The 11,824-nt window shown below is 35.3% G+C and overlaps 2 protein-coding genes across 2 annotated transcripts; one reads left to right on the top strand and one right to left on the bottom strand.

Moving 5' to 3' along the window:
* Positions 1–666: 666 nt before the first annotated feature.
* LOC129870486 (zinc finger BED domain-containing protein DAYSLEEPER-like) lies at positions 667–5,663 on the top strand. Its single transcript, XM_055945291.1, has 2 exons — positions 667–930; positions 2,711–5,663. Exon 2 carries the CDS (start codon positions 2,731–2,733, stop codon positions 5,440–5,442), a length of 2,712 nt encoding a protein of 903 aa, XP_055801266.1. The 5' UTR covers positions 667–930; positions 2,711–2,730; the 3' UTR covers positions 5,443–5,663.
* Positions 5,664–9,934: 4,271 nt separating this feature from the next.
* Positions 9,935–11,432, bottom strand: LOC129871435 (36.4 kDa proline-rich protein-like). Its single transcript, XM_055946347.1, has 2 exons — positions 10,692–11,432; positions 9,935–10,118 (listed from the first exon to the last, which is right to left on the bottom strand). The coding sequence occupies exon 1, from the start codon at positions 11,397–11,399 to the stop codon at positions 10,692–10,694; it is 708 nt and encodes a 235-aa protein (XP_055802322.1). The 5' UTR covers positions 11,400–11,432; the 3' UTR covers positions 9,935–10,118.
* Between the last annotated feature and the right edge of the window lie 392 nt (positions 11,433–11,824).

Raw genomic sequence — 11,824 nt, 5'->3', positions numbered from 1 at the left:
CGGGTTATTGATTAATACATTAAGAAAAAATTATCAAACTGTTATGAATCGATAATTCGATAATAAAAAAAGTCAAAATCATTATTGAAATCGCTAAATCAACAATTCATTATCAATAAATAAAGTACTTTTTTTATTCGATTTTGAACCGCCTATCCGAAGGACATAATATTTTTTGTAGGTAGTTGCTTTTTTGGATCAATTTTAACTTTATAGAGGTTGGAGTTGAATAAAATGTCGTCCCTTTTTGTTTCAAAAGTGAAAATATCAAAATTCTCATTAAAGAAAGAACCCCATTCCTCCAATTTCAATTTTAGCCACAATTGTAGACCCCATTATTATAAATAGAGTCCACACAAAAATTCCAATGGGCTACAATCCACCCACCTACCTCCACCCACCTAGCTCACTAAACCAACCAAAAATACCATAAAAAAGTGGGCTATGGTCCATGTAAGTCACCCATCAAACCAACTTGACCAAAAAGGAGTATATACTTGTATACAAATTTACCACCCCCCCCCAAAAAAAAAAAAAAAAAAACACACACACACACACAGTAACCCACCTTCAAATTTCACACATTGAAAAACAATAAATGGACCTTTAAAAAAAAAAAGTCCAAATCCAATTACAATTTAATGTTTTTGTGAATTGAACCTTATCACTAAAAATAACCAATCCCCAAAGACACCCCAAAATATTAGTATCATAACAAAAGTCCAGTTTGGTTTTTTTCGGGTTCAAAGCCCAATTCCCTTTCTCTCTATCTCTCTCCTCTTTCCCTCTCCTCCAGCTACGGTCGAAACCCTAGATCTGATTCACTACCGGAGCCTGAAAAACTCATCGGCTTCGAAATTCCCATCTGGGTTTTGCTCAGAATCGAATTTACGTATTTGGGTTTTCCTCAAAATTCAAAATTTTCTACAGGTATAGTAATCCCTTTTGTTCAATTCAGATTTGATTTTTTTTTCATTTTTTTCGATTATTAGTTATTGATTTATAGTGTTACTGTGAAGATTGTGCTCTTGAATCTCTGAAATGATTATATTTTAGTGTAAAATGTTTGCTAAATAAGCTTTTAAAGGTTTATGTTCTTAGATTTTTGTTTTTTTCAGTATCTCTTTTGAACTAGTTGAAGCTTCTCAGTCGTAATTCAAATTTCAGGTGATATGTTTTTGAAAAAAAGTTAGGATTTTATCTTTCAATTGATGTTCTGGGCTTGAAGTTTGCAGGTTTAATGAAATCCAAGGCCTTATATGAAATGATTCTTGATATTTTTGTTTGATTTTTTTCTCTGGGCAGTGTTATAGATCCAGCAATAACAACAACAACCAGTGAAATCCCACAACGTGTGTCTGGGGAGGACAGTGTTATAGATCCATTGTTAGTAAAAAAAAATGAGGATTTTTTATCTGGGCTCTGCTTAGATTTATCTATAAGCCCATGTTTGATCCATTTTCTGACTCAGATTTTAGTAAGTTGATGTTTCTATCCTGTCAGCCCATGTGTGTTAAAATGTCCATTTTAACCCTGGCTTTCTTTGAAAATAGAGTACTACTCTCTTTGTTGCCTTAGGAGGACTAGTATTATTTAAAATTGGGTCAGTTGTTGGTTCGGGCCAGCGCGGGCTGGGCCGGTGTTGGTGGAGGTCACACCGGGCCTTCCAAGATGCACCGAGGGCTGGATTGTTCAGCTATGAGGAACAAATTTGGTGTATTTTGTTGGCTAAAGCTTTGAATCTCACATTCTATTGGTCCAAAGATTGAATTTAAGGAGCCGTTTGTCCATGGATTTTGTTTTAAACAACAATGCAACATATCAAGTGTAGTCCCACACACTGGGGTCTGGGGGTTTAAGACCTTACCTCTACCTCAGAGGTGATGTAGTGATTTTGTTTCGAACATTTGAAATAATATATGGAGATTATTTCAAATAAGTATTTGCTTATCATACTGGCCCATTATTTCAACTTCAAACTTGACATGTGGAATTTGAAGTTCGGAAAACAGGGTTTTAGGAGTTTTTCAAGTTTAACTCACAAAACTTCGACTATGTTTTCATGCCTAAATACAACTTCCAGCTTCCAAATACTATTTTGTCAATTTAACGTCAGTTTTTTTCTTCCAAATATCAACCAATTCATGCCCAAATGCCTACTACAGGGTTTTAGGAGTTTTTTAAGTTTAACTCACAAAACATTGACTATGTTTTCATGTCTAAATACGTCAACTTCCAAAAGAGCTAAGGCGCAACATTTACATTTGTTGTGGACCTAAGCCTTACAAAGGATGCAAAACCCTTACAGAAATGGATGATGCAGTCTGCACCTCTGTAGCCATTTCTTTCTTTACAAGGAAAGATGTTGTACCGATAGTGAAGGAGGCTTTTCTCTTAAACAGACCGAGGAGTGAATGAGGTGTGTTTAGACTTATTGAAGGTATAATATGTCGAGTTGTTAGGGATGTCAAAACAGACACTAGTTTACAGAGGGATGAGGAAGAAAAAGAATTCATATTGATTTTTTTAACACAGAAGAATGTTACAAAAAATGCACACACACACACATGGTGGTGTTACTTTCGGGCATATGTTTTGTGTGTTCGCATTTCTTTTTCTTCAGTTCACTATATATATGATTTTCGTTTTCTTTCTCCTTTTTTATTGTTATATTAAAACAGATAATTGATAAGTGTTTTGCTTCCCTCAGCCTTGAGCTTCTGGACATTGATGGCGACCCCTGAAACCCCAGCTACTCCAGCAAACCCCACTGAGAATCATGAGATAGTGCCGGAAAATGAGATGATACATGGGCACGGTCATAAGACAGTGCCGCAAAAGGAGATGATACATGAGCACAGCCATGAGATTGTGCCGGAAAACGAGATGATACATGAGCACAGCCATGAGATTGTGCCAGAAAATGAGATGATACATGAGCACAGTCATGAGATTGTGCTGGAAAATGAGATGATACATGAGCAGAGTCATGAGATGGTTCCACAAAATGAGATGATACATGAGCATAGTCATGAGATGGTGCCGGAAAATGAGATGACACATGAGCACAGTCACGAGATGGTGCCGGAAAATGAGATGATACATGAGCATAGTCATGAGATGGTGCCGGAAAATGAGATGACACATGAGCAGAGTCACGAGATGGTGCCGGAAAATGAGATGACACATGAGCAGAGTCACGAGATGGTGCCGGAAAATGAGATGACGCATGAGCATAATCACGAGATGGTGCCAGAAAATGAGATGACGCATGAGCATAATCACGAGATGGTGCCGGAACATGAGATGATGCATGAACATAGTCATGAGATAGTGCCGGAAAATGAGATGATGAATGAACATCATATGGTGCTTGGGAATGAGATAGTCCCCAGCAATGAGATGGTCCCGGATGATGAAATGATCCCACTAAATGAGATGGTCCTTGCGGAGCCACAACCCAACTATATAGAAACACCTCCAAACAATCCAGAAACACAACCCAGCAAGCGTAGGAAGAAGAAGTCAATAGTTTGGGAACACTTCACCATTGAAAATGTTGGCGGTGGAACTAGAAGGGCACAATGTAAGCAGTGCAAGCAATCATTTGCATACAGTACAGGTTCAAAAGTAGCTGGCACTAGTCACCTGAAACGACATATTGCCAAAGGAACCTGTCCAGTAGTCCTACGTAACCAACAGAATAATCAATTGAGCCCGTATAATACACCTCCTAAGATGAGTGGATATGGTGGTGGTACTGATGCACCAAAACGACGTTATCGGACTGCTTCTGCTCCTTACCTTGCTTTTGATCCTGACCGGTGCCGTCAAGAGATCTCTAGGATGATCATCATGCACGACTATCCCCTTCACATGGTTGAGCATCCAGGCTTTCTTGCTTTTATCCAGAATCTTCAACCTCGTTTTGATATGGTGAGCTTCAACACTGTGCAAGGAGATTGTGTGGCAACTTATCTTAGAGAGAAACAAGCCATTCAGAAAGTGATTGAGGGAGTGCCTGGGCGTATCTGCTTAACACTAGATATGTGGTCCTCCTGCTACACTGTGGGCTATGTGTTCATAACCGGGCAGTATATTGACAGTGAGTGGAAAATTCACAGGAAAATACTCAATATCATCATGGAACCATATCCAGATTCTGACACGGCTTTCAGCCATGCTGTTGCCGCTTGCCTTTCTGACTGGAGTATGGAAGGTAAGTTATTTTCTGTCACTATTAATCAACCGTTGGGTGATGCTGCTGTTGATAATCTTAGAGCTTTACTATCTGTGAAGAACCCTCTTGTGCTCAATGGTCAGTTGTTGGTCGGAAGTTGTCTTGCTCGAACTTTAAGCAGCATTGCCCAAGGTGCATTTAAGTTTTTGCATGGAACTGTTAAGAAAGTAAGAGATAGCGTCAAGTACGTGAAAACATCAGAATCTCACGAGGAAAAGTTTATTGAGCTCAAACAGCAGCTTCAAGTGCCAAGCACAAAGACTTTGGCTCTTGATGACCAAACCCAGTGGAACACAACATATGAGATGTTATTAGCTGCATCAGAGTTAAAGGAAGTGTTTTCATGCTTGGATACATCTGATCCTGATTACAAGGATGCCCCATCAATGGAAGATTGGGAGCTAGTTGAGGTTCTTTGTACTTACTTGAAAATCATCTTTGACACCGCCAATCTTCTGACCGCATTAACAATTCCAACAACCAACACATTCTTCCATGAAGCATGGAAGATTCAATTGGAACTGGCTCGTGCTGCAGCAAGTGAAGATCCATCCATCAGCAGCCTTACCAAAACAATGCAAGAGGAGTTTGATAAATACTGGAAGAGTAGTTGTCTAATACTAGCTATTGCCGTAGTAATGGATCCACGCTTCAAAATGAAACTCGTCGAATTCAGTTTTACGAAAATATATGGTGAAGAAGCTGCCACCTATGTGAAGTTCGTTGAGGAGGGAATCCACGAGCTCTTCCTTGAATACGTGGCACTTCCTCTGCCTCTGACCCCAGCTTATGCTGAAGAGGTAAATGGTGGGGCTTTGAAGCAGGAGAATGGTGAGGCTGGACTTACAGATTTTGATGCCTATATTATGGAGACAACAAGCCAGCAGTCAAGGTCAGAGCTTGATCAATATTTGGATGAGTCCTTGTTACCTCGTGTTCACGAGTTTGACGTTGTGGGGTGGTGGAAACTGAACAGAATGAAGTACCCAACTCTGTCAAAAATGGCTCGTGACATCTTGTCCGTTCCAGTTTCTACTGTAACAGCCGACTCTGTATTTAGCACGGTAGGTAAAGAGATGGATCGCTACAGGTGTTCGTTGCGACCTGAGACCGTGGAGGCCCTCATCTGTGCCAAGGATTGGCTTCAAAATGCATCAGTAAATACTTTACATGCACCAATAAAAATGGAAGTCCCGATTTAGGTTTTTTCTGTGATGTTAAATACTAGTCTAGAATAGCCTTTGTAGCTGATTTCTGTTTTCTTTGAGACTGTTATAACATTTGTCTCCTCTGTGTCATCCGAGAATCAACTTTCTTGTATCATAATTTGGTATCACTAGAGACTTACTGGAGAGTTTAGTTGCGATTTTTGATGTCTTTTTTCTTTGATGTCTGAATGCATGAAAACAGTTTTAATCTGGTACATGATATGAATATATGTTTATACAGTTGTATTGCTTATTTATGAGCTATATGCAGAACCCAAATGCCTTTGTATTATGGAGTTAATTTTCTTGTTTATTTACCCGTTTGAAATGCTTTACTTGAGTCGAAGATATATCAGAAGCAGCCTCTCAATCTTCACAAGATAGGGTTTAGGTATATGTACACATTACCCTCCTCAAACCCCGCTAGTGAGATTACACTGTTTATGTTGTTATTTTTTTTAAAAATTATTTACACTTATCAATTGTAATTCTCCTTCACCTTTGAAATATTACTGTAATATGCAACAACCAAGGATAAATTTGCTGGACACTGAAACTACTACTTATATGGCTTCTCTGTTTTCTTTCATTTGTGATTATTTCTTTTTCCATTTATCTAATGTTGTTGCTTACTTTTTCAGCTTAAAGTTTTCTGAAAAAAATGGTTATATTAGCTGCTTTTTTGTGTTGCTGTAGCAAACAATTTATGAATGTCCATAATATCCTTTTTTATGTCTATAAAAGGCATTGTAATTTGATGGATATAAATACATAAAAATTTAGGAATACAAAGTTTCCTCTCATTTTTCTCTCTACTATTTCTCCTCTTTCTTGGTTTTTCTCTTGTGATACTAATTTGGTTTTAGTATTTAGTTTTTACTTTATAACATGTTATCAGCACGAGACTCTACCGGCTCAAAGTTTGAAGGATAAATTTGAAGGCTAAGGTATTATAATTTTCACTCTATTTATTATGGCTAATTTGACTAAACTTGAGTTCGTTGCCCTTCAAAGCTCGGGCAAGAACTATCTTTCATGAGTACTAGATGCTGAAATCCATTTGGATGCAATGGGTCTCGGACACCATTAAACTTGAAAATAAAGCATCAAAACAAGACTGTGCTAAAACAATGATATTCTTACGTAACCATATTGACGAAATTTTAAAAATTGAATATCTCACAGTCAAGGATATACTCATTTTATGGAATAACTTGAAAGAAAGATATGACCACTTGAAAATGGTCATACATCCAAAGACATGATATGATTGGATGCAATTAAGGCTACAAGACTTTAAGTCTATTCATGAATACAATTCTGCCATGTTTAGAATTACTTCTCAATTGAAACTATGTGGAGATACGGTTAGTGATATTGATATGATGGAAAAAACGTTTTCCACATTTCATGCCTCGAATGTGCTCCTACAGCAGCAATATCGAGAGAAAGGTTTCAAAAAATATTTTGAACTGATTTCTCATCTTCTCGTGGTTGAACAAAATAATGATTTGTTAGTGAAAAATCACGAGAATCGACCTACTGTATCTACACCACTTTCTGAAGTGAATGAGGCGTACTCCCACCACGCTAGACGTGGAAGAGGTCGTGGTCCTAGTCATGGACGTGGACGTGGATGTGGACGTGGCCATAATTATGACCAAGAACGAAGTTTTTTTCTTTGTGTTAATCATGCACCAAAGAAAAATCAATATAAAAAGGGAAAAAAATATGAGAAATATAAAGCAGTTAGACTAATCTGCTTTCGCTTTGGCAGAAAGAGTCACTATGAACATGATTGTCGTATTCCTAAACATTTGGTTGAACTTTATTAGGCATCACTAAGAAAGAAGGATAAAAATTCTGAAGCTAATTTTATGGCCGAAAATCATGATTCCTTCACACACTTGGGTGTGACAGATTTGTTTGCCCACCCTGAAGGAAAGATAGATCATTTGATTGGTGATGATTCTGTGAATATGAGAGAATTTAATGATCATGTTTAATATTTGTTAATGATAATATTATTAATATTTATTGTTTTGTACTGTTGAGAAATAAATTATATAAATATTTGTTCTTGTCCACATATATTAAAATTTACACATATATATTAAAGAAATATTTCTTCATGCATTACTACAAACTTACCTTTTAGTAATAGACATAAAATAATGGTAAAACAATCTACAAATTTCCACTAATAATAATGGAAATATTTTTTATGGTAATGAATTTTTTTGATGATAATGAAAATTTCTTTATGATAATGGAAATATTCTTTATGATGATGGAAATTTCTTTATGATAATGAAAATTTCTTTATAATAATGGAATTTTTTTTGATAAAATTTGTCCCCTCAACTTTATTAAAATCTTTTGATAAGATTTGTCCACTCATTTTATTTATCACTTTATTGATAAATTTTGTCTCCCCTCCACTTTATTTATTAATTTTTTGTTAAGATTTACTTCCCTCACTTTTCTTTATACATGATTTAGCAAGTGTGGTATTGATTTGTTACTACTAATTTGTCTATTATTTGATTTATTTGATTCTCTTTATTACAATAAAAGGGAGTAATGATTTTATATATACTATTACAATAAAAGTGAATAATGATTTATATATATATATATATATATTATATCCACATAAATAATTATCATTATTTTTATGTATTATTATATTATCTAGCTTTTAAGAAAATCGCATGATTCATGTTGAGTGACCCCTAAATGCTAAGAAAATTAGTGTGGATTATGGTGATGCTATATGTCTTGTTCCTCAGATCATTATAATGGGTCCTGTAAGTTTTTTTTTTTTTTTTTGTAAAAATAGTGCCCGAAAAATCATATCACCAAAAAATTTCATTGACTAACACACACAAAAAAAATGAGAAAATTGCCTAATTACTGTTGAGTTGCCCCTACATGCTAAAAATTGCCTATACGTACTGTTTTCCAGGTCATTATGAAGGGCCATGTACGGGTTTTTGAAAAAAGTGCTCAAAAATAATATCACAAAAAAATTTATTGACTAACATACGAAAAACTAAGAAAATCTATTAATTCTTGTTATGTGGCCTTTGGAGTCTAAAAATATGGCGTGCATCATGGTGAGACTATTCGTAGTGTTCCCCCATATCATTATAGAGGGTCATATAAAGGTTTTGGAAACAAAGTTTCTGAAAATCATATCACCAAAAAATTCATTGACTAACACGAAAATTTGATAAAATCGCATAATCTTGTTGAGTGGCTCATAAATGCTAAAAGAAATTGGCGTGGATTATGCTGAGGTTATACATATTGTTCCCCCAGTCATCACAGAGGGTCTCGTAAAGCTTTTGGAAAAAGTGCTGAGAAAACTTATCACCAAAAAAGTCGTTGACGAACACACGAAAAACTAAGAAAATCGTTTAATTCATAATAGTGACCCTAAATGCTAAAAAATGGCGTGGATCATCGTGAGGCTATACGTTTTGTCTTCCAGGTCATTATGAAGGATCGTGCCAATGGTTAGGAAAAAATGTGTCCGATAATCCTATCACCAAAAAATTCATTGACTAACACATACGAAAAACTGAGAAAACCGGATTATTTCTATTGGGTTTCCCCTAAAATATACTTAAAAAATGGTGTGTATCGTGGTGAAGCTATACGTATTATTTCCTCAAATCATTACGGATGATCCTGTAAAAAACTTGAGAAAAAAAATACCTGAAAACCATTACCCCTATTATGAAATTTTCTATCATAATTATAATTTTTTTCGGACCTCAATATAAATATCAGACCCTCAAGTTTGTACAGTTTTACCCTGTGATTCCATCTTTGAGGACTTCGAAATATGATGTACTATATTGTTTGGTTCAGTCAATAATCTCCAAAATGTAACGGTCCTTTGAATTACATAAAATTACAATTTTCAGATCATAGTGTTCATACTTTGAATATCTCATTTTTATTTTTTAAAATTTCATTTTAATAATACGTTTTTATTTAAATTTATTCCCAAAGAATATCGATACCTTTGTTTTTTTCCGAAAACTATTTTATCTAGCATTCATATTTTATTCTTAATATCATAATTTGTCGACAATCTAACTACGTAAAGTTAATTAATTTATTAAAAATAAATAAAAAGATACGTGAAACTTCATAACCAATTTTTAAGGAGCAAAATTTTGATATTTTACATTTATTTGACTTGCATATCAAAAATCTTCTTATACAAAAATATCCGATTAATTTTGAGTCATTAGGGATGACAACGAAACAAGACGGGACGACGTGTTTAGGCTTATGCGGATCGGTGCGGGGTGGCTATGGCTAACTCATCACATTTTCAAACAACTCTAAAAATAATAAGATTACCAAAACCAATTATCACAATAAACTTAAAATTAAATAAGACCAGTAAAACATTTTTAAAAAATTACGTGGTTTTTTCAATTCATTGAAACAAATGACATTCAAACGATACACTGAAATAATAATAATTCCATTAATAACAATTCAACAAAGCCAAAAGAAAACAATAGCAGAAATACACAAAATACAATTTTGAGGGGGTTGGGGGTGGGGTGGAGGAAAATTAAATAAATCAGAAATTCGACATCCTTTCATGTCGATTCATGCAATTCTTCAAATTTCAGACTGGAAACCTGCAATTTAATCATAGTTTAAACTAATGAGTTTAACTTCCTTCTTTTTCCATGAAAAATAAATAAAAATAATTAACGATGAATTTCAAAGTTGATTCCTTTTTTTTTTTTCCTGAGAGAGCAACTAAAATACAATGAAAGCCAGAAAATTTAAAGGTAATGTAATGTTAGGATTTAAGTTATACGCACAGACAATGCTGAGATACTTATATCTGTTAATATGTGACAACATGTAATTAGTTATATCATTTTTACTAGGTTATCAATTAATACTTATACATGAATTTACTAGTAACAACCAATAAAGATAATGGTGGAGTGGTAAGCATCCGTCTATTCTTAACTAGAGATCTCAAATTCGAGGCTTGAGAATAAGGTCGCTTTACTCCCAAAAGGACACTTTCCAACACTAAATCGAATTAGTCAAAATCATAAATTTTGCTAAGGATGTTTAAAAACGTAATATTTGACCTATATAAACGGTATATTTGTTTGACGAAGGGATAGTTTTTCGGTTGGGCCGAAAAGCGAGTAGCGGACACCGAATGGAAGATAAGGAAAAAGTTATTATACCTAGATGGAGCAAGTGTAGCCAGGTGGTGGATTCTTTCCACAAGTAACAAGGAGTTGAAGAGCAAGAGGTACATAGATTTTAAGGTTAAGTAGCTTGACTTTAAGTGTTGTGCAAAGGCAAGCAGCAGCTTCAAGTTCAGCAAGCCCATTAAGTATTGGACAACATTCATTAACAGCTGGGTCACCAAGCCCAATATGAACAAGCCCACCAAGAAGATCCACACATGCCCCAAGTTTCAATGTGTTTATTGGGCATGTTGCCTTTGTACTTGGTGGACATGGTTTTTTCCCTTTAGGTGATGGTGTAATTACTGGTGGAACTATGACTGGGGGAATTCCAATAGGTGGCAAATCAACTGGAGGTTTTACTGGTGGAACTGTGACTGGTGGAACTCCAATTGGTGGCAAATCAACTGGAGGTTTTACTGGTGGAACTGTGACTGGTGGAACTCCAATAGGTGGTAAATTGATGGGTGGTTTTACAATTGGTGGAACTCCAATAGGTGGTAAATTGATGGGTGGTTTTATAATTGGTGGAACTCCAATAGGTGGTAAATTGATGGGTGGTTTTACAATAGGAGAGGGAGTTTTGGGCTTTTTGGGCTTGGGAGAAGGTTTACCACAATAGCTACAACCAAGAATGGGTGTAAGGGAGGAAAGGAAAAGTATGGAAATCAAAAGAAGAGAAGATATCTTAGAGAACTCCATTTTTTAGGGGTAAATAATTTGGTACAAAGATTGTGGTGTTATATAGATAGGAGATTGAGTACTTGATGAGTGTGTGAATGAAAACAAAAAAGAAAACACCCTAAAACCAATGCACGTGAACAAGAGGGGCTATATGGCCATCTTTTTGTTAGTTGGCAACTCTATGTGATCTTGCATGTATGTACTGAATATCTGTTATTCCCGTCGTTTCAATTTGTTTGTAGTATTTTAATTTAATACAGAATTTAAGAAAGTAAAAAAGACTTTTGAATTTTATGATCTTAAACTAAAGATATATAGAATATACCAAGATGTTCTTTGATCTTGCGATTTCAAACATGCATTGTGGAAAGTTACAATCAAGGAGTTGACATAAAAAGAAAGAAACATTTTTTTTGAAACGGACAAAAAAAAAGAAAATAGTA

The sequence above is a fragment of the Solanum dulcamara genome, chromosome 10, assembly GCF_947179165.1.
Source record: "Solanum dulcamara chromosome 10, daSolDulc1.2, whole genome shotgun sequence".
Taxonomy (NCBI): Eukaryota; Viridiplantae; Streptophyta; class Magnoliopsida; order Solanales; family Solanaceae; genus Solanum; species Solanum dulcamara.
Note: the sequence above shows the minus strand (reverse complement) of the source record. Positions and strands in the feature narration are given on the sequence as shown.